Here is a 23,684-nt window from a genome sequence, read left to right as displayed (position 1 = left end):
GTCTGGCATCTGTGATGTTGGGGACATCAGGAGGAGGCCGAGATGGATCATCAACTCGGCACTTCTGGCTGAAGATTGTTGCAAATGCTTCAGCCTTATCTTTCGCACTAATGTGCTGGGCTCCCCCATCATTGAGGATGGGGATATTTGTGGAGCCACCTCCTCCAGTTAGTTGTTTAATTGTCCACCACTTTTCACGGCTGGATGTGGCAGGACTGCACAGCTTAGATATGATCCGTTGGTTATGGGATCGCTTAGCTCTGTCTATCGCATGCTGCTTACGCAGTTTGGCATGCAAGTAGTCCTGGGTTGTAGCTTCACCAGGTTGACACCTCATTTTGAGGTATGCCTGTTGCTGCTCCTGGCATGCCCTCCTGCACTCTTCATTGTACCAGGGTTGGTCTCCTGGCTTGATGGTAATGGTAGAGTGGAGGATATGCCGGGCCATGAGGTTACAGATTGTGGTTGAGTACAATTCTGCCTCTGCTGATGGCCCACAGCGCCTCACTGATGCCCAGTTTTCCATTGCTAGATCTGTTCGAAATCTATCCCATTTAGCACGGTGATAGTGCCACACAACACGACGAACGGTATCCTCAATGTGAAGGCGGGACGTCGTCTCCACAAGGACTGTGCGGTGGTCACTCCTACCAATACAGTCATGGACAGAAGCATCTGCGGCAGGCGGATTGGTGACCACGAGGTCAAGTATGTTTTTCACTCGTGTTGGTTCCCCCACCACCTGCCGCAGACCCAGTCTAGCAGCTATATCCTTTAGTACTCGGCCAGCTCGGTCAGTAGTGGTGCTACCGAGCCACTCTTGGTGATGGACATTGAAGTCCCCCACCCAGAGTACATTTTGTGCCCTTGCCACCCTCAGTGCTTCCTCCAAGTGCTGTTCAACATGGAGGAGTACTGAGTCATCAGCTAAGGGAGGGCGGTAGGTGGTAATCAGTCGGAGGTTACCTTGCCCATGTTTGACCTGATGCCATGAGACTTCATGGGGTCCGGAGTCGATGTTGAGGACTCCCAGGGCAACTCCCTCCCTACTGTCGACCACTGTCCCGCCACCTCTGCTGGGTCTGTCCTGCCGGTGGGACAGGACTTGCCAGGGGATGGTGATGACAGTGTCTGGGACATTGTCTGTAAGGTATGATTCTGTGAGTATGACTATGTCAGGCTGTTGCTTGACTAGTCTGTGGGACAGTTCTCCCAACTTTGGCACAAGCCCCCAGATGTTAGTAAGGGGGACTTTGCAGGGTCGACAGGGCTGGGTTTGCCGTTGTCGTTTCCGGTGCCTAGGTCGATGCCGGGTGGTCCGTCCGGTTTCATTCCTTTTTATTGGCTTCGTAGTGGTTACGTTCAACTGAGTGGCTTGCTAGGTCATTTCAGAAGGCATGTAAGAGTTAACCACATTGCTGTGGGTCTGGAGTTACATGTAGGCCAGACCAGGTAAGGACAGCAGATTTCCTTCCCTAAAGGACATTCGTGAACCAGATGGGTTTTTACAACAATCGACAATGGTTTCATGGCCATCATTCGACTAGCTTTTTAATTCCAGATTTATTAATTAAATTCAAATTCCACCTTCTGCTGTGGTGGGATTCGAACCCATGTCCCCAGAGAAATACCCTGGGTCTCTGGGTTACTTTGACTTTGTCTTAGTGGGGGCATGCTTGCACTGTGCCTGTAGTATCTCGCTTTTGAATGCCTCCCACTGGTTTGCCACTGATTTTCCTTCAAGTAGCTGTATGCAGTCTACTTTCGCCAGGTCACCTCTAAGTTTCATAAAATTTGCCTTACCCCAATTTAGACTTTTACTCCTGTTTTATCTTTGTCCTTTTCCACGATTATGCTAAAACCGACTGTATTATGGTCACTATCTCCAAAATGGTCACCCACTGTTACTGAAGACTAAATCTAGAATTGTGCCCCCTCTTGTTGGGCTTGTTCCATGCTGTTACGTTGTTACGTTCAAGAATTTTGTCCCCTCTGTGCCCTTCACACTGTTTGTACCCCTTTAATATTGGGGTAGTTGAAATCCCCAACTATTAGAGCCCTGGAGTTTTTGCACTCAGAAATTTGCCTATATATTTGTTCTTCTACCTCCCTTTCACTATTTGGGGGTCTATAGTACACTCCTCGTAGTGTGGCTGCCCCTTTTTATTTCTGAGCTCCACCCATATGGCCTCATTTGATGATTCATTTAGCATATCATCCCTCCTCAAAACTGTTATTGATTCCTTAACTAATAATGCTACACCCCCTCCTTTTTTTATCTCCTTCTCTATCCCACCTAAAAACTTGACATCCAGGGATGTTGAGCTGCCATTCTTGCCTCTTCTTAGACCAAGTTTCTGTTGTAGCAACGATATCATGTTGCCATGTGTCTATCTGTGCCCTCAGCTCATCGGCTCTATTTACTATACTCATGGCATTTAAATAAATACCCTTTAATACTGCCAAATTCCTCTGCTGCAGACCTTTAAACCTTTGCTTCTTCTGTCTTTCAGAGTCACTCACCTATTTTGCTGCTCCCTGTTCCCTGCCCTGAAATTGTCCTTTCTAAGGTTCCCATCCCCCTGCCAAGCTAATTTAAACCATCCCCAACAGCACTAGCAAACCTTCCTACAAGGATACTTGTCCCAGTCCTGTTCAGGTACAGACCGTCTAGTTTGTACAGGTCCCACCTTCCCCAGAACCGGTCCCAATGCCCCAAAAATCTGAAGCCCTCCCTCCTGCACCATCTCTCCAGCCACACATTCATCTGGTGTATTTTTCTATTTCTATACTCACTAGCACGTGGCCTTGGGAGTAATCCGAAGATTACTACTTTTGAGATCCTGCTTGCTAATCTCGTTCCTAACTCCCTAAACTCAGCCTGCAGGACCTCATCCCTATTTCTTCTTATATCATTGGTATCAATGTAGACCACGACCTCTGGCTGTGCACCCTTTCCCTCCAGAATGCCCTGTAGCCCCTCAGTGATACCTATGTCCCTTGCACCAAGGTGGCAAAATACCATCCTAGAATGACATCTGCAACCACAGAAACGTCGATCTGTTCCCGTAACTAGAATCCCCTATCACTGTTGCTCTCTTGTTCTTTCTCCTCTATCCCTGCACAGCTGATCCACGCATGATGCTCTGGTGATGACTGATGACTCTCACTGCACTCTCCAGAGGAACCCTCAGAACTGAATACCGGTTAGAAAGTAGAATACCCTCTGGGGCCTCCTGCACTACTTGCCTTGACCTTCTTGTCTGTCTGGCAGACTCACATAGCCCACAGCAGATGCTTTGCAATGCCTACATCACATTCACCTGTTGTATATTTTCAGGCAAACCCCCCACCTGCCAAGACTGAGGCACAGATTATTTCACATGAACAAAAACTTAAAATCACAAGCCCTGACAGGAAGAACATTTGCATCGTTCCAGACAATGTTGAAACAATGAGGACCCAGCAGTTGCTTCCCCAATACACAGAAGTGGTCGGACCAGTTTTAGTCACATGACTAACTGGCTGTTGCAGAGTTTTGAACTGAGAGTTTTAATTTGGAGAAAACAGGATTTGAACTGAGACAAAGCCATGTGCTCATGGAGTGAAGCTCTCTCTTGGAACTGAAGCAAGAATTACCTCCTCTCCTGTCTGCCTGCCTCCATCTCTTTCCCACAGAACTGAATCTTGTGAAGATAAGTAAACTCAGAGAGAGAAAAATCTCCTATGTCAACAAGGTTTACGAAGAATACTGGGCCCCAATGAAACGCAAGACCATATCTTCAATCAAGGACTACAGCGAGCTCAAGAAACAGTGACAAGATATTGCCTCAAACTCTTTTACTTATCTTTTCTTCTGCTCTTTTCTGTCACTATTTGCATGTGTGTATGGCGTGTGCATGCTAGTGGGGGCGCATCATATATCCATAGGCGTTAATCATATTAGAGTTTAAGTTTAAGGTTTAATAAATTTAATCTTTCTCTTTAAACCACAGAAAGTCTGTTTGTGCTCTTTTCTTTGCCTTATAATTGGAAAGTTGTGAACAAGGATTCGCCAAGGGGGAGCTTAAAACACAGTGTATTTAAAATAAAACCCTGTTACAATAAGACCAGGAAAAGACAGCCGAAGACCCCTAGACACGTTTCTCATCTGGTCGTAACAATATATAAAAAGTTTACCATCACCAACAGCTCTAGGTCGGGAGAGCGGGCTTACCTTGTGCTTTGGTTGGTGAATGAGAATCATTTTGGAGATGCTGCTGATATTTTGCAAGGTGACTGTAGCACGGTGTATTTCTCCCGGTTCAGTACCAATAAATGTTACTTTTGAATGTGAAAGCCTCACACCTGCGATATCCATCTCTGTGGCCGCTTGGTTCACATATCCCTTCCCTGTCCTCTCCAGCAATGCTGCCTTTGCCTGGTTCCCAACAAACCGTTTCCAAGGAACACAGGCTCTAAGCATTCGCCGTTACCTAGCAACAGTTGAGTAAAGTAAGCAATTTGTACTTCGACCACAAATTCGTAAAACTGAAATAAAATTATTTCACGCGCCCGGAACATCTCGAGCACAACGCTAAATGGTATTTTAGATGTCTTTGGAAGAAGGGGATCTATGAATAGTCAATTATTTTTATTTCCGTCCTTTTCGGAATTGAGAAGCTTGGAATGTACAGACGCCGAATTTAAATGTATTTATGTGAAAGCGAAGAATGTGAAATAGCATTTGTGAAGGTATAGCTGGTTTTGTTTGAAGATCATGGCTGATCTACTTTAGAACTCCTGGCAGAACTCCACCTTTCAGCACTATCCGCATATCCCTTAATTTCCTATACACCAAAATGTATCCACCTCTGTCTTGAATCTACTCAATGACCGAGCATCCACGACTCTCTGGGATAAAGAATTTTAAAGATTTACAATCCTTTGAGTGAAGAAAGTTCTCCTCATCTCAGTCCTAAATGGCCATCCCCTTATTCTAAGACTGTGACTCCCGTGTTCTCAATTGCCCAACCAGGGGAAATATTTTCTCAGCATCACCCTGTCAAACCATTAAGAATTTGTTATGTTTCAATTAGATCGCCTCTCATTCTTCCAAACCCCAGGGAATATAGGCCGAGTCTACTCAATCTCTCCTCATAGGACAATCCCCACATCCCAGAAACCAATCTAATGAATGGTTGTTGCACTACCTCTAGGGCAAGTATGTTCTTCCTTAGGTAAGGAGACCAAAAACTGCACACACTACTCCAGGTGTGGCCTCAACAGCGCCCTGATGTAGTCAGCAGATTATCTGATACTTCCATTGAGATTTTGCTGGCTAAAGTAAGGACTAATAGGGATTAACTATTAGACACTGAGGGCAAGAAGCATCATTAGAGGGTGGCGCAGTATCAAGGAAGGTTGCTGAAGCTGTCAATGTAACCTCCGTCATGCAAAGCACTGCCATGCTACAGGAAAAGATTTAATGAATGTCAAGTTAAGAAAAGGCACTGCTCCCACCCAGTTCACATCCTGTACCAATGATAGAGGCTTCACTCAACTCCTTATAGAATAATAGAATCATAGAATGGTTACAGCACAGAAGGAGGCCAGTTGGCCCGTCATGTCCGTGCTGGCTCTCTGCAAGAGCAATTTGGCTCATCCCATTTCCCCGCCTTTTCCTCGCAGTCCTGCAAATATTTTCTGTTCATATAATTATCCAATTCCCTTTTGAAAGCCCCAATTTTATCTGCCTCCACCACACTCTCGGGTCGTGCATGCCAAATCCTAACCACTCGCTGTATGAAAATGGTTTTTCCTCATGTTGCTGTTTCTTCTTTTGCCAATCATCTTAAATCGGTGTCCTTTGGTTCTCAGCACTTATGCCAATGAGAACAGTTACTCTCTATAAACTCTGTCTAGACCCCTCATGCTTTTGAACATTTCTATCAAATCTCCTCTCAACCTTCTCTTGAAGATAACAACCCCAGCTTCTCCAATCCATCCACATAACTGAAGTCCCTCATTCCTGGAACCATTCTCATAAATCTTTTTTGCACCCTTTCTAAAGTCTTCACATCCTTCCTATAGTGCAGTGCCCAGAATTGGACACAATACTCCAGCTGAGGCAGAACCAGAGATTCAGAAAGGTTCATCATAACTTCTTTGCTTTTGTACTCTATGCCTCTATTTGTAAAGTATCTGAAAAGGAAGAATGTGCAGGGCTATGTGAGAAGGCGGGGAGTGGCACTAGGTGAATTGCTCCTTCAGAGAGCTAGTACAGATATGACAGGCCAAATGGCCTCCTTTTGTCCTGTAACCATTCTATGATTCTTAGTCACATCTCAGTTTTTCAACTCATATAGCCGGCCACGAATAGTTCTGGTGGTCTTGATGGAGAGTCATTTAGAGGGACAGTGAGGAACTTTGTGAGGGTATGGGGGAAAGAATGGGTAATGTGACTTTATTTGGTGCATCAACTTATATTCTTTGAAACCCTTGCGCTATAAGTTGTGTCTTTCTTTCCCTGGCTGCTGACTGTCCTGTTCCATATCCACCTCTTTGTGCATTCTCTTTGTGCTGTTGTGAAGAAGAATCTTCCTCCTTGTTGTCATCATCGTCCCTTCTTTATTGCAACCAGCAAGCCTCTCTTCAACCCTTTTCCTATACACAGCAAATGACAATGTTTTGGAAGACTGATGCTAGTTTGTATTGCACTTCCTGTCTTGACATGGGCCTCATTATATTTTTTCTCACTCTTACATCTATATATTGCCAAAATGTTATTTTTGATTTTACAGTATTGGTTATGTTTGTCATTATTGATTGCATCCCCAGTTGTTGTTGTGTTCAGTCCAGATTTTGCCTCTTTAAATTTAGGGAGGTGTACTTTTCTGGTTCCAGTTCTGATGAAAGGTCACTGACCTGAAACATTAACTCTGCTTCTCCCATCACAGATGCTGCCGGACCTGTATTTCCAGCACTTTCTGTTTTTATTATTGCAGTTTTCTGGTGCCCAGCAAGGACATTCCCGAGTTTGCAAAAGAAAATCACAGAAATAGTCAAAAATCTGATTACATCATACTCTTACTTATATGTATGAAACGTCTTTAGTGCCTAATGTTAGGAGTGAGATCTATAATCAAAAAGAATAAAACAGATCCCAAACCCCTCCTTATAAGAAAACGTAGTTGTGCTTATCAGCGTGACATATATCAAAATGAGTTACATTTGTAAAAACAACAGAGCAGGATTGAGATCCTGCTCCTTTAAGGATTTTGCCTTTCCAGTCAGTGGACATTGGCCATTTAAAGATCGTGCTATGACAAAGTGGAGTGTTGGGATGTGCGCATGCGCTTGCTGGATCGCTGATTGAAACTTTTGAAGGAGGTGGGAGCTGAGCGGGAGGAGAAATAAACTGCGGTAAGTTTCCTGTACTGTATTTTGGAGTATATTTCGTACCGTAGGCCGAAGATTTTTTTTGTTTCTATACCTGTAATTTAATATAAAAGTTGTTTACATGAAAAAGTGAACTAAATTGCAGTTGATGGTGCCGAATGTTCCCTTCATTCTGATTGTTTGTACTGTTGCCGAGTAATGCTGTGTCGATCATGTGAGTTGAATCAATGCAAGAACATCCTTTCTTTAATAAACTCCTTTGTCTCCAGCTGGGGTTAGGCAGTTGGGCGGTTTAAAACACTAGCGAAAACATCGACGCTTCATGTGTTGTTAAATGCTAGGTTCCGTGTATTGGTTTTTTGGTCATACTTCTCTTTTTAGCGAAATGTACCAAGAGCATGTATTATTGCTGAAGGTGAGGTTAGCGATATGCCCTATTAAAGTGAAGTTTGAGTAATTTATAAACATAATCTGGGATGGTATTCTATTGAGTGTGTACTTTCCTTCCAAAGTTTGAGATATAGTGTTAGGTAGGGTGTATATAGTACAGGGGCAGCAGCTATTCAATACTATGTTCAAGTAATTACATGAGACCTAAGCAGTGAGTGTTGGAAAGCTATTTTATCTTGATTGCTATGACTGAGCCTGATAACTGATGTAATCATTTCATTCCACCCTCCCCCTCAGCTCACCATGCCGTCAGTGCTTTGGGACAGTTTACTTTGCTCCATTTAAAGGCACAACACAAGTTGGTTTTTCTGTTGAATTTTGCTTTGACTTTGAATAAGAGGCATGTACACTTTTTTTCTCTACTGTGCCACGGAGCATTTGTTATAAGCTTTTTCTCAGATCTTTGCCAGTTTTGTTCTTCAAACAGCTGTTGTAGATCTGGGATAGATCAACCAGTCTACGTTTGGTTTTGTTCTTCCAAAGAGGAAGTGTTTAACTTGCTGTCTCTCCCAACAGTAAACGGAGGTCAGGAATGTGACATTGTAAATGGTTTTGCTTGTACAGTGCTCCCTCCATTTCAGAACTATAGTCATCAGCATCGCCTCAAAAACCCCACCATCAACCCTTCTGTCATTGAAAACTACTGCCTCGTTTTCCAACCACACTTTCCTCTCAAGTCCTTTTAAATGTTCTGTTGCCTTCCAAACCTGTGCCCGTCTTTCTGTCAACTCTAGGTTCCCTGCCTGCAACTACCTAATGACCTCCTCTGATTTATGACTATAATGTACTAACCCATTTTATCCTTCTTGACCATTCTGCAACCTTTTGACACTGTAGACAACACTATCTTCCTCCAAAACTCAATTGCCCAATTGAGAGGGATTGTCTTTGTTTGAACCAACTCTTAACCTGTCCAATTGTAGACAAAGCATTTTTGACATTGCCTCTCTTCCTGCTCCTGTACCTTTTACCCTTTTATTTGGAGGAAGAGAGAAGAGTAAAATGAGACATCTTAACTTTTGTTTTCCAGTTCTGATGAAAGGTCATCAACCTGAATCGTTAACTCTGTTTCTTTCACATAGATGTTGCCAGACTTGCTGATTGAAATAAAAACAGAAAATGCATGAAACAGAATTTTAGCATTGCAGTATTTTTCTTTCAATCTAGAAATAGAAAGGACTAATAATAATCTACATGCTGCTCCTTAACATCATCCAAAAACATAGCATCAGGTTCCACATGTATGCTGAAGCTACCCAACTGTACCTCACCACTAGTTTTCTCAATCCCTTTTACTCCTTCTGTGTCATTAGCCTAGATAAGCCACAGTTCCTCTAGTTAAACATTTGAGAAAACCTAAGTCATTGACTTGCGTTCCTGACACAAACTACATATCCTTGTCACGTGTTCCATCCCCCTTCACAGGCTCTGCCTTGGGTTGAAGGCACTATTTGCAGCCTTGGCATCCTATTTGATTCTGAACTAATATTTCGGTCCGCATGTTGTCTCCATCACAAAAGTGGCCTATTTCCAACTTGTAAAATAGCATGTCTCTGAACATACCTCAGCCCATCTATTGCAGAAAACCTCATCCATGCCTTTTTCACCTTCAGACATCCATTTCTTGTGGGACATTTTGCTAGTGCTGTTGGGGAGGATTTAAACTAGTTTGGTAGGGGGAATAGGGACTTGAGGATGGACGCAGTTGGGACAAAATCAGAAATGAAAATGGAAGGCAGAAAATTAATGGATGAGTCTGGAAGACAGAGGAAACAAAGGTTAGAAAATAGAGTTTGGCAGTGCTCAAGGGTATCTATTTCAATGAAGGAGTTTAACAAAGCAGATGAGCTGAGGGCACAGGTAGACACATGGCAGTATGATATAGCTATTACAGAAAGGCTTAAGGAGGGACAAGAATGGCAGCTCAATGTTCCTGGTTACAGGGTTTTCAGATGCAATAGGGAGGGGGATAAGAAAGGAGAGGCAGTGGCAATTTTGGTTAAGGAAACTATTACAGCTGTGAGGAGGGATGGTATGTCGGAAGGTTCATCAAATGCGGCCATATTGATTGAGAAAAGGAACAACAAAGGGGCAATGACACTGCTGGGAGTGTACTATAGACCCCCAAAGAGTCAGAGGGAGATAGAAGAGCAGATGTTTAGGCAAATCTCTGAGTGAGTAGTGAAAGAACAATCGGGCAGTAAGAGAAGGGGATTTTAACTACCCCAATATTAACTGGGATAGTTTTAGCGTGAAAGGAATTGAGGGAACAGAATTCTTGAGGTGCATTCAGGAGAACTTTTTTGGCCAATATGAAGCAAGACCAACCAGAGAGAATGCAGTTTTAGACTTCATTTTAAGAAATTAAGATGGGTAGGTGGAAGGAGTGGCAGTGGGAGAGCATTTTGGTGGTAGTGATCATAATTCAGTCTGTTTTAACATAATTATGGAAAAGGACAGAGATAGAACAGGAATTAGAGTTTTCAGTTGGGGTAAGGCCAATGTTACTAAACTGAGGAGTGATTTAGCGAAAGTGGACTGGAAACAGCTACTTGAAGGTCAATCAGTATCAGAGCAGTGGGAGGCATTCAAAGGGGAGGTTCAAGGGGTTCAGAGTAAACATGTTCCCACAAAGAAAAAGGGTGAGAGCCAAATCTAGAGCTCCATGGATGTCAAGGAACTTACACGGTGAGATAAGGCAGAAAAGGAAAGCTTATGTCCAACACCGAGAACTCTACTACAGAAAGCCGAGGGACGAATAGAAAGTGAAATCAAAAAAGAAATTGGGAAAGAAAAGAGAGGGCATGAAAGAATATTGGCAAGCAAAATCAAGGTGAACCCAAGATGTTTTATCAATACATTTGAGTAAGAGAATAACTAAAGAGAGATTAGGGCCCATAAAAGACCAAAAAGGTAACCAATGTGTAGGAGCGGAAGATGTTGGTATTGTTCTTAATGAATGCATTGTGTCCCACTTCACGAAAGAGGGGGACAATGCAGGTATTGTAATTAAGGAAGAGGGGTGTGAAGTATTGGATGTGATAAACATAGGGAGGAAGTATTAATGGGATCAGCATCCTTGAAAGTTGATGAGTCACCACGGCTGGATGAAACACACCCCAGGCTGTTAAAGGAAGCAAGAGAGGAAATGGCAGGAGATCTGACCATCATTTTCCAGTCCTCACTGGATACAGGTGTAGTGCCAGAGGATTGGAGAACTGGTAACGTTGTATCTTCCTTTTAAAAAGGGAGCGAGGGATAGACTGAATAATTACAGGCCAGTCAGTCTAACCACAGTTGTGGGAAAATTATATAATCTAGTCTGAGACAGGATAAACTGTCACTTAGAAAGGCACAGGTTAATCAAGGATAGTCAGCATGGATTTGTTAAGGGAAGATCTTCTTTGACCAACTTGATTGAATTTTTTGAAGAAGTAACAAGGAAGATGGATGAGGATAGTGCAGTTGATGTGATCTACATGGATTTTAGGTGACTTTTGACAAGGTTCCACATGGCAGACTGGTTTGAAAAAAAAAAATCCCATGCGATCCAGGGAAATGCAGCAAGGTGGATACAAAATTGGCTCAGTGGCAGGAAACAAAGGGTAATTGTTGGCGGGTGTTCTTGTGACTGGAGGGCTGTTTCCAGAGGCATTCCACAGGGCTCAGTACTGGGTCCCTGCTTTTTGTCATACATATTAATGATTTGGATGTAAATGTAGGGAGCATGATCAAGTAGTTTGCAGATGGTACAAAGATTGACCATGTGTTAGATAGCGAGGAGAATAGCTGTAGGCTGCAGGAAGATATTGATGGTCTGGTCTGATGAGCAGAAAAGTGGCAAATGGAATTCAACCCGGAGAAGTGAGGTGATGTATTTGGGGAGATCAAATAAGGCAAAGGAATACACGATTAATGGGAAAATACTGAGAAGTGTAGAGGAAGTGAGGGACCTTGGAGTGAATGTCCACAGATCCCAGAAGGTAGCAGGGCTGGTCAATAAGGTGGTTAAGAAGGCATATGGAATCCTTTCCTTTACTAGTAAAGTTATAGAATGTAAGAGCAGGGAGGTTATGTTGGAATTGTATACTCAAGTTGTGGCCTAACCAATGAGTTACTATGTGCAGTTCTGGTCACCTCATTGCAGAAAGGATGTAGTTGCACTAGAGAGGGTACAGAGGAGATTTACGAGAATGTTGCCAGGACTGGAAAAATGCAGCAGCTATGAGGAAAGATTGGATAGACTGCTGCTGTTCTCTTTGGAACAGAGAAGGTTGAGAGGCGATCTGATTGAAATGTACAAAAGTTTGAGAGGCCTGGATAGAGTGGAGGTGAAAGGCCTATTTACCTTAGTGGAGAGGTCAGTGACGAGGGGGCATAGATTTAAAGTGATTGGTAGAAGAATTAGAGGGGAGATGAGGAAAACTCTTCCCACCCAGAGGGTGGTGGGGGTCTGGAGCTCACTGCCTGAAAGGGAAGTTGAGGCAGAAACCCTCAACTCATTCAAAAGGAGTGCTGTAATCTGCAAATGCTGGAAGGTGGGATTAGAATGGTTGGATCGTTTTTCAGCCGGCACAGACACAATGGGCCAAGTGGCCTCTTTCTGTACCTTAAACTTTCTATGACTCTATGATTCTATTCTTGTGTTCACCTAGCTGGCCTCCCATCTTCTACCCTCCATAAACTTCCAGTTCACACAAACCTGCTGCACATATCTTAGTCATGCTTGCCCGTTTGCTTGCTGGCCTACATTGGATTTTAGTCCTGCAGTGTTTCCCAATTTCAAATTCCCATCCTCCTGTTCAAATCCCTTCCTGGCCTCAACCTGTCTCATCTCTGAGACTTACAACCCTCTGAGAACCCCGTATTCCTCGAACTGGCCTCTGAACTGAGCTAGTGAACATGTTTCCACGACACTCTCATCGCCCCACCATTGGCAGCGCAACTTTCAGACGCCTTGGCACTAAGCTCTGGAATTCTCCCCTTCTTTAACCTTTTTGCCTCCATTCTCCTTTTAAGATCTTCCCTAAAACCTACCGCTTTGACCAAGTTTTTAGTTACGCTTGGTAGCTTCCTCTTTGGTTTGATGTCAATATTTATCTGATGATTTTCTTCATTAAAGGCAAGTTGTTGTTGCCATGTATGCCAAGAGGGGCTGCTAGTGTTTAATTTTTTTTTAACGTATTGATACCGGTGTAGATATCAGACTCCCCCAACTATATGAAATGCTCTTTTTTCACATGCCTTCATGTGTTTTTAAAAAGATGAGTACATAAAAATTTATCGTATGCAGAATATTCAGGTTTTTAAAAATTATTTGAAATTACAGTAAATTAGAAAATGCGACAGAGTACTGATTTAGATTCTTTCTAGCTGTGTGGATAAGTTATTCATTGGTTCAATTTCATGTACTTTTTTTATGAACTAACAAGTGTTCGTCATTTGTGATTTCTTATTCCAAAGATTAGGTTGAGGAAAAAAACATCCTCCAATCACGTTTATCAATGTACTTTAGTTTTTAATTGTCATCAGACTTTTTCTTTTTGTAAATTGCCAAACTGTGAGCCAACTGGCTTTTTGCCTATTAGTAAACACTAAAATGCCCTCCTGCACAAGTATTTGTAAAATATTCACTAATTTATTTTAGGCTCTTCAGAGAAATTAGCATGCTGGTGACTGGTACATTTCAGCTATGTCTGTGTACAAATGATACGATTACTTTGTCTTCCTCCCTCCATGAAGACAGACACAGAACATCTCCCAGGAATACTGGGAACTTGTAAAAGTGAGGAACTGAAAGTAATTAGTATCAATAAAGAGGTAGTACTCAAAACCAATTTGGATTGAAAGTTGAAAAATCCCCTAATACTAAGGCTGGCCAGATGAACTGAATTAGTCTCTTATTGGACTGTGTTACGACTGAGGCAGGAGGAATGCACTGTCAATTCAGTCCCATTACTCAACAGGTTGTAGTATATTATTAAAGTTTTCCCACCTACTGGAAATTTTCCAAATTAAACACTTTATTAAGCCCCCCCCCCCCCCCCACCCCGAATAAAACAGACCAAACCGGGTATCTTTAAACAATAACATTAACTATTTATTAATAAACTAAATCTTAAACAATATGGAGATAAATCTATGTCTAAAGACCTTTTTATAACTTCTTATTTATCCTACCCTTCATGCACACACACATGCATTCAAAAACCAACAGTTAACCGGTTTCAATAAAATTAGAGTTGTTCGGAATAAATAAATCACCTAGGTTGTAAGTCTTTGTAGATTGTATTCCCAATTCGGTGAGGTGTCCCAGAGCCAAACAGTCAGATGCCACTCTAAGTCTCTGGGTGAATTCAACGGACAGTCTTTCATGGATAGGTGTTCACTTGGAACAGGCACCACACAGTTCTTTCAAAAAGGAGTAACAGGTCTATTTGGATTTTTAAATTGGCAGTCTTTCAGTAGAAGCTTCTCTCCAACAATGCAAATGTACTTTTCCAGGATTTTTCCCTCTTTAGGCAATACACAGCTGTAGACCAAAGTAGATCCTTCTGCTTGGAGAGAGGGATCCTTCCTTCAGTGAGCATGCTTCACTGGTTTCCAGAACAGACTGGTTTCAGCTAGTCTTTATATATACACACGGGTAACTAATACATTACAGCAAATGGTCCTCTCTCTCTCTCCTGCTGTTGCCTTGGAAACAGGCTTGCTGCTGGCATACTGTGCGCAGGGAATCCAAAAGTCTCTCTCTCTTTTAAAGGCACATAATCCCCCTTAGTTTTAATCAGAGGAGAAAAAAAACTACACTTCCATGACAACTGGAAGAGACCAGGATTCTATTAACTTTAGTGCAATAGTGAGGGAGTGCTTTGTTATAAGAGGTCTTTCGAACAAGATGTTAAACCAAAACTTGTTGAAGTAGACATAAAAGATCCTGTGAAGAAGTGCAGGGACCTTTGCTGTTGGGGATCCACCCAACATCTTTTTCTGAACAAGTATTACAAATAAACAGATTAATTGTTAATTCTCCTCATTTGCTGTTTATGGGACCTTGCTGTGTGCAGATTGGCTGCTGGTTTGCCTATATTACAAGTGATTCTACTTGTATTAATTCATTACTTGTGAAATGCTTTGTGATTTCTTAACATGATAAGGTGGTGCGTAATTTGGACCCAACTTCCACAGCAGACATGGGAATGCCTGATGCTGACACTTGGTTTGTGCGGCAGAAAAATATTTAATTTCCAAGTGCCTTCATCCAAAATATTTGAAACAAAAAATTTCTTACCTTCCACTATACCCCCTCCCATTCCCACCTTGTCCACGGCCGTTTGATTTCTTCAAAGTTAGGCCAAATAGCAAATTGTGTGCATGTGATAAACATGTGCTGGTACTTGCACTAAGTTTTTAAAAATGCGAAATGGCAATAGTTTATGTAACAAAAGGTATTCAATAAGATGTCACCTAGGAAGTTTTTCTTTAAATGTCAATTTTTATCAAGCAGTTGTTTTAAACATCCTAATGCAAAATTTCTTTAACTTTGTTCTTGGAGCTATGCCTCAATTGACAATCCAAACAGTATAATAATTTTATTTTGTGATTTTTGTTATAGTATTTTCAGCAACTGGTCCATGCCAGTGTTTATGCTATACTAGCCTCCTCCCATTCTTTTTCATCTAACTCCATTAACATGTTCTTCTATTCCTTTCTCTCTCGTGTGTTTACCTAGCTTCCCTTTAAATACATCTATGCCAGTCACCTCAACTACTTGTAGTGAATTCTACTTTCTAACCACTATGGTATCTTCCAGTTGCAGAACAGTCAGACTTGTAACACTTCTATTGAGACTGACATTTTGAATTTGGGCACCACCTACTGCTGTGGAATCCTGTCCAACTGCAGTCTTAACTCCATTCCTTAGTTTACACATCAATTTGGCTTTCATTCATTGAGTAGGGAGATATGGCCAAGTGAGCTGGACTAAATTTAAGAGTAAAAAAGTAAATTTAAAAAAAAAATACAGGAATTCTCAAACGAGAATAAAGTACCTCCCATTTTTTTAAAAAAAGGCAATCTGCTTAGCAATCTAACTAAGTTGACTGTGCCTTATTATGTATGATCTAAGTTCTCTTCCTTGAGTTTCAAAATTAACTTTTGAATAATTTCATGGGTAAAGGAAACTGCCTACCTCAACGAAAATTTATTTCTTAAGGGCATATAAAATGTATAGCTTTGGTTTTTATTTTAAAGTTAGTTTACAATATATAGTTATTTTTAAAAAAGGAGTACGTGGCTATAGTTTAATTTTTACACTTGTGAGGAATAAATCTAATTCTCCAAATAGAAAATTTAATTTGATGAAATCATTGTACAATATTGCGCAATTCTTCCAGAACAATACATTGGGGTTGTCTGTGTGATTGATCGCATGCTCCTCAGTTGTTTCTGTTCTAACCAGAGGGTGATGGTTGTCTGGAAGTTTCTGCCTGGCAGTGAATATCAACACTTTTAAAAGGTACCTGGACATACACCTGAAGTGCTGTAACCTGCAAGGCTATGGACTAGGTGCTGGAAGGTGGGATTAGATTGAACGGCTATTTTTCCTGGCTGGTGCAGACACGATGGGTTGAATGGCCTCCTTCTGTCCTGTAATTTTTCTGTGGTTCTATGGGTACGGAAAATGTACTCCAGATGTTAGTAAATGAGAACAACTTGTACTTTGTGACATTTTGCTACTTAAAAGTTATCAGTAGGAGGTGGCCAAGGGAGCCATTCCAGGGACACATCTTAAGGAAAATTTCACATAATACTAAGTGAATTAGGGAGGCTGTTCCAGATGACTGAATGCCCTGCTAATAATGAAGGGAGAGTGCATATTAGACCAGCTACGATGGCGTAGCTGATGGTTTCAGCCGCAGTGAGGTGAGGGAGGGGCAGAGGAGGACCTTGTCAACTTGCAGTACTTTGACCACTATCAATTCCTCCAATATTTGTAGAAACTACTCAAACAAGTCCTTCCTCATTTTAATTCCAAACTGTATAGTGGAGTTTTATTTGTACACAAGTACAGCTATGCTTACGTACCTTTTTCTGCTTTCAGACTTTCTGAAGTTTTATTCCAAAAAGGAAACATGCAGGGTGGTAAGTACTGAATCATTTACTGAATTAAATTTCTGCTGAATTTTTGGTATTGTCAAACAGTTTATCCTAAATTGTAATTCAATTTACATAATAGCAAGTTTCCAATTTTATTGAGTATAGAAATGATTTTTGGTCACATGAAATATATTTTACTTGTTTTGTGTATATACAGAAGTAAAGACAACACATACATGGTCAGCAAGTTGAAATATCTTTTTTTTTTTTGCCCCACCACAACATGGGTTTGACTGGGTGGAAAAAGCTATGTTATGGTCAGCCTACAAAGGAAACAAAATAATCCTCCTGTTCTATAGCTATTTTTTCTCTTGAACTTACTGTAATAGACTTAATTGCTTGCATGGCCCAAGTTTTGATTTACAGCTTCACAATCTCTCATGTCCGAGTTAGTTTCTTCAGCAATAAATAAATTACAGTACTCCAGTTCAGCTTCTTGACACTTATTTAGAAAATTGGGAAGAAAATGTTTTAATCCATCCATAAATAATTCTGGAATATTGTGTAAAGTTGAAAGATTATGGAGCAACGCGAAAAATACTGCCTGCACTTTGCAAACTCTTCGTGATTGGTGTTAAAGGAAAGCAAAGTCGAGGGAGTTTTTTTTTTTGTTAAAGTATCTTCATTTCTATAGGAGTAAAATAATAAGACTCACTAGAAATTTGACATTTGTACAGAAATTGAGTTTCTTACTGACAAAAGACCTTAAAAGCCAGCCCCTCAGAACCAGGTGGTTAGCTGGTTTAAAGTCACTAATTTTAAATGGAGATATTTCTTCATTGGATGTCACCAAAAGAAGTATAGCAGAAAAGTGGGGCTGAATCAAGGGTCTCCATGCAGTAAGAAAAATCACATTTTTTAAAACCTCAAACAGAGAAGTCTTCAGATTACTTTCCCATCCTATAAAGTCATATAGAATCTAAACAGGAAGTATTCCACAAGGCTTTCCTTCTGCTTATGGAAATAGGGACATGGAAAGTATTAGCAGAATCCTTCATTGAATCAATTAAATAGCGGATTTACATTTTACTCCTTATTTGGAAATTAAGGACACACATTGAAATGTGTAAATTGTTTGGTAGGAAGCATCCTGTTTGGAGATTGTGTACCCTTTGGGCACTCGTAATCCAATTCACATTTACGGTAGGCTTCGTGTTTAAATATAGATTTCTTTAAAATTAGAGTGGGACAACATTGATTAAGAGCACTTTCAAGTTGTAAAGGTTTGTAAATGTGTGTGTGTGATCAGGCTTTTATTGTGGATTTTAATATTGAATCTTGCTGTGACTTCTTGAAATGCTACCAGACAGGTTACCATGGAATTTATGATGGTTTCACTTTAGCTCTTTATTTCTTTTGTAACTATATCCATCTGAATAGTTCCTTATGAAGGCAACAAGTGACTCCTTCTATTCCCAGCCCCATTACTATAGCCTAAAGTGGAGATTGGTTGCATCACAACAGGAAGTTGTCACCTTTTTTTATGCAATGCTCAACATTCCTGAGCATCTAAATATGCCACAGCAGCCTGTAGTATGAGTCATTTGAACCCTTGCACTTCTGTGTGCACACAATTCGATGTGCATCCAGGAAAATTTATAATCTCTTCCTAGGCTTATCTTCCATCCCCTAATAATCTGAAAGTGCATTATTAATTAGTAGCATTATTGGAGGAGAGGTAAATGTATGTGTTCTTATAATGTTACTTCTCAAATCAGAACATTCCAAGGTTAGATGTCACCAATTTAAGTGTTGGTTTAATTAATGTATACTTAACAGCAGCACTTGCAATAAAAACTTGGCAGGCTTTGTCAGGACTCAAGCATGTTGCAGTTCCAAGCTCAGTATGCAAGTTGCAGGCCTTCGAATTCCACATATCTGTTCTGACACACCTACTTTTTATTTTCCTAACCCTCCATTCTTCCAATCCACTTAAGGGTAACTGGAGTCTTAAAGTGGGCAAGAGGGGGAAAAAAAAAATCTTGTCCTCTGAAACGCAAAAGAATACTAGAAATACACAGCAAGTCTCCCATTTGGTAAAGACAAAATATTTGGCTATAACGCTTCATTAGAACTAAAGGTAAGATCTTTAAGGCGTTGCAGGGGACAAAATTAGGTGGGAGAAACAACAGAAACTGCATTCATAGGGTAATGGGTTGAATGATCTCTAAGCTGCTCAATTGGACAAAAAGGTCATTAAAATGTGAATATCTAATATAGCAAAAAGGAAGAGAGATCCACACCAGAAAAAGTAAAGCTTTTCTTACTTGTGGTTTGAAGGTTCTTTTTATTTTTCCCCCACTGAATTAAATCCTTGTGTTGAAGTGCTACTTTCTAGGGAGTAGATGGATTTGTCAGATGTTTCAGATGTCTAGCAGTGTACACAAGATAAACACAATACAATCCCAATGAAACTATAATAGACTGCAGTAATTTATTTAAAGTGGGTAGGATGCTGAACTATTAATGAGCAGTTATCAGTGGTGTGAAACTTTGAACTTGCCCGTTCGTTTTTAAAGTCGGTTATTGCTGTGAAAAACCTATGTTTCAACCAGGTGAGAAAGGTGTCTAGGGGTCTCTTTCAGCCTTCACCTGGTCTTATTGTAACAGGATTTAATTTTTAAATACGCTCTACCCCTGGTGAATCCTTCTTCACCACTTGCCAATTATAAGGCACAGAAATGAGCACAACCAGGTTTTCTCAGGTTTAAAGAAGAAAAGTGAAATTTAATAAAACTTAAACTCTAATTCAGTTAACGCCTACGGATACAGGCCACACCCCACACTAGCATGCATGCGCAATACACACATGCAAATGATGGAAGGTGTCATCAACAGTGCCATCAAGCGGCACTTGCTGAGCAATAACCTGCTCAGTAACGCTCAGTTTGGGTTCCTCCAGGGCCATTCAGCTCCTGACCTCATTACAGCCTTGGTTCAAACATGGACAAAAGAGCTGAACTCGAGGTGAGGTGAGCGTGACTGCCCTTGACATCAAAGCGGCATTTGACCGAGTTTGGCATCAAGGAGCCCTAGCAAAATTGAGGTCAATGGGAATCGGGAAAAACCTTCCGCTGGCTGGAGTCATACCGAGTGCAAAGGACGATGGTTGTGGTTGTTGGAGGTCAATCATCTGAGCTCCAGGACATCACTGCAGGAGTTCCTCAGCATAGTGTCCTAGGCCCAATCATCTTCAGCTGCTTCATCAATGACCTTCCTTCAATCATAAGGTCAGAAGCGGGGATGTTTGCTGATGATTGCACAATGTTCAGCACCATTCACGACTCCTCAGATAATGAAGCAGTCCGTGTAGAAATGCAGCAAGACTTGGACAATGTCCAGGCTTGGGCTGTTAAGTGGCAAGTAACATTCACGCCACACAAGTGCCAGGCAATGACCATCTCCAACAAGAGAGAATCTAACCATCTCCCCTTGACATTCAACGGCATTACCATCGTTGAATCCCCCACTATCAACATCCTAGGGGTTACAATTGACCAGAAACTGAACTGGAGTAGCCATATAAATACTGTGGCTACAAGAGCAGGTCAGAGGCTAGAAATCCTGAGGCGAGTAACTCACCTCCTGACTCCCCAAAGCCTGTCCACAATCTACAAGGCACAAGTCAGGAGTGTGATGGAATACTCTCCACTTGCCTGCATGGGTACAGCTCCAACAACACTCAAGAAGCTCGACACCATCCAGGACAAAGCAGCCTGCTTGATTGGCACCCCATCTACAAACATTCACTCCCTTTACCACCATCGCACAGTGGCAGCAGTGCGTACCGTCTACATAAAGAATAACAGTGCGAAACGTTAAAAATGTTGGGGTAGAGTTTCCAGTTCTGGTGAAGTCAGCGATCTGGATACAAATTGTGCCTGTTTTGTGAAGTATTTTTCTGAAGACTTATTTGCGTATCTCAGAATGCAAAACCTGCCATGAGCCAGCACTACCGGGCAGTGTAATTATAAAAATAATTTTTTTGGGTCGGATTTTGTGGGGGGGGTGTTTGTTAATGGCATGCTGTTGGTGTTTGCCATCATTACCTGTCTGAATCTGACTGCAACTTCAGGATATTGGGTTTAGTGCGGAAATCCTGCAATTGCGGTCTGTCGCTCAGTTTCAACACAGGTTCTACGTGGGGGAAAAAAAACATTTTTAGAAATGTTTTTGTGAAAATAAATTAATGTGACTGGCTGCTTCAACAGCACGATGACATCACTGCAGTTCCACACTGAGAATCCCCAGTAAAGAATGCTGCAATCAGTTGCAGTTCCACTGCACAGTGATAAAGGTGAAATTCTCACCAGAGAGATCACTAGATCTCTCGAGACTTGATCCGTGGTCAGCAGCGAGCGCCTTTGCTTTGCTGCTGACCGCAAAATCCAGCCCAACACATTTGAGAGGTAACGAGGTGCAATTTGGTTTAATGCAGCTGAAAATGGGTTATCACAAAAAGTAAGCATTTTAATCACTCAATTCACCACCTGTGAGTAACCTGATTTTTAAATGACTTAAAATATAAGCAAAGCCATTTGCTAGTTACATTGCAGTACAATGCTCAGTTCCTTTTGTAATATTTTAATTACCTTCACAACCTTTAAAAATATACTTATGAGTGCAAGGACACTAATAAGAATCACCTAAAAATTTTGAGCCACTCTAAGGCCTGCAATTAGCAGGAACTCCCAACTGTGATTGATTTATTTTCCGGCTGTGGCCCATTTTGTGAGTGGGGCTGACTTCTAGTGTGATGTGTTTAAACCAACACAGAAATTTAATTTACGTTTAAAGTTCTATGATCTTTTACATGAGTTTATGTCACTTTTAGGTGCCAAAAAGGCCAGCACAACTAAGCAGAAACACTACCCCATTATAGATTTCACATCATATTAATAATTTTTTAAATAGCATAGTCACTTAAAGTCTCCTTTTTTTGAGTCTATGCTTCAATTTGATATTTTTCTTTAGTGCTATTGCCCAGTCAGCTGAAAGGAGTTAACTTTAATTGTTCTTGTAATTCCTATTTTGCTGCCTTTTGTTTTGAGATACAGCATTGAAACAGGCCCTTCGGCCCACCGAGTCTGTGCCGACCAACAACCACCCATTATACTAATCCTACAATAATCCCATATTCCCGACCATCTACCTACGCTAGGGCCAATTTACCTATCAACCCGCAAGTCTTTGGCTGTGGGAGGAAACCGGAGCACCCGGTGGAAACCCACGCGGTCACAGGGAGAACTTGCAAACTCCACACAGGCAGTACCCAGAACTGAACCCGGGTCACTGGAGTTGAGGCTGCAGTGCTAACCACTGTGCCTGTCTGAATGTGTTAAAATTTCCTAGTATACGTTAATATGGCTCTCTAACTTTTTTCAAGCCAGAACAAGTGAAGGATTGGGCTTTAAATTTCATTTATAATAATTTAACAACAAGCTGAATTTTTTTTTTTTTAGTGTTAGGATAAGTTCCACAAATTATCGCATGATTTTCTTTTTCAAATTCAGCAAGTGAGCTTAGATCCAAGAGACATGAAGGGCATAATAAAAGCATCTATGCTTACTTTCATTTTAAAAACCAAACTGAAAAACAATAATTGTTCACAGGGAACTACCTACAAAAGGATGACGGTGAGCTTGAATCACAGTAACAAGAAACTCTTCTGATATTGCGTCAAACCTCTCCCCTTTTCTGTCTCTATTTGCATGTGTGTATCGTGTATGCATGCTAGCATGGGCGCAGCGTGTATCCATAGGCGTTAACCGAATTAGAGTTTAAGTTTTAATAAATTTCACTTATCTTTAAACTTAAGGCCTGTTGTGCTCATTACTTTGTCTTATAATTGGAAAGCAGTGAACAAGGATTCAGCAAAGAGGAGCTCAAAACAGTTTGTTTAAAATTAAACCCTGTTGCAATAAGACCAGGTGAATGCTGAGGAAAAACCCTTAGACACCTTTTCCCACCTGTCAAAACACCCAGTTAACCGGTTTTTTGGATGCCTGTGTTTGTACAGGAGGGCTAGGAAGAATAAGGAGCTTTAAATCTATATACGAAAAGATTTTTTAAATCTCATTGTTTAAGCCTTAGTTTATTAAATAATTTTGTTAACGAAACCTGGTTGGTGCACTTTATTCTGGGGGACAAATAGAGTATGTAATCAGCTGTTTTTCAGTTGGTGGGAGATTTCATTGATATGCTGTGGCCCATGGAGAAGTGGGACTGAATTAACATTGCACTGCTCCTGCCTCAGTCGTAACATATTAATTGGGGGAGGGGGTCTTATTGGGATCCAATCCAATGCTGATAATTGTAAACAGCGTAATAATAATTGAAAGAGGAAAATAAAAGAACCAGGTTTCTTGTGTAATAGAGTGAAGTTCATACCATCGGAATGGCATTAGCAGTTGCTGCAGCTTTTCTGGGAAAGGAGAATGTGTCCCTCAGTGACTTGAAAACTTTAAGGTTAAATTGAAAGATTTGGCAGCACAATTGGGGTTAGAATTGAAATCGGGTACAAAAAAAGCATAGATAATTGACTAATTGCTCAACATTTGAAAATGGAAGATGATGGGTCAGAGAGTGATGCAGTGGAATTAGCTAAATTTAAGTTACAGATGAGGTAACTTGAGCTTCAACAGGAAAAAGAAATATCAATAAGTAAACTTGAATTGGAAAAAGAGAGAGTGCGT

General features: G+C 41.2%; 2 protein-coding genes across 4 annotated transcripts in view; one reads left to right on the top strand and one right to left on the bottom strand.

Annotated features, from left to right (window-relative positions):
• LOC137374438 (cilia- and flagella-associated protein 47-like) overlaps nt 1–4,434 on the bottom strand; it is a 777,638-nt gene extending 773,204 nt beyond the window's left edge. For 2 of the 3 annotated variants that reach the window (XM_068040550.1, XM_068040552.1), the window contains exon 1: nt 4,217–4,434. In XM_068040550.1, the coding sequence (XP_067896651.1) occupies nt 4,217–4,360 (144 nt within the window). In that variant the 5' untranslated portion in view covers nt 4,361–4,434. The remainder of the gene's footprint in view (nt 1–4,216) is intronic. The other variant, XM_068040551.1, reaches the window with a different exon arrangement.
• Nucleotides 4,435–7,320: 2,886 nt separating this feature from the next.
• Nucleotides 7,321–23,684, top strand: part of prrg1 (proline rich Gla (G-carboxyglutamic acid) 1) — a 44,942-nt gene continuing 28,578 nt past the window's right edge. Inside the window, exons 1-2 of the mRNA XM_068040549.1 lie at nt 7,321–7,404; nt 16,934–16,974. Coding sequence (XP_067896650.1) covers nt 16,965–16,974 — 10 coding nt within the window. The 5' untranslated portion in view covers nt 7,321–7,404; nt 16,934–16,964. The remainder of the gene's footprint in view (nt 7,405–16,933; nt 16,975–23,684) is intronic.

This window comes from Heterodontus francisci, chromosome 10 (assembly GCF_036365525.1).
Source record: "Heterodontus francisci isolate sHetFra1 chromosome 10, sHetFra1.hap1, whole genome shotgun sequence".
Taxonomy (NCBI): Eukaryota; Metazoa; Chordata; class Chondrichthyes; order Heterodontiformes; family Heterodontidae; genus Heterodontus; species Heterodontus francisci.
The sequence above is the reverse complement of the archived record's forward strand: the minus strand, read 5'-3'. Positions and strand labels throughout refer to the sequence as shown.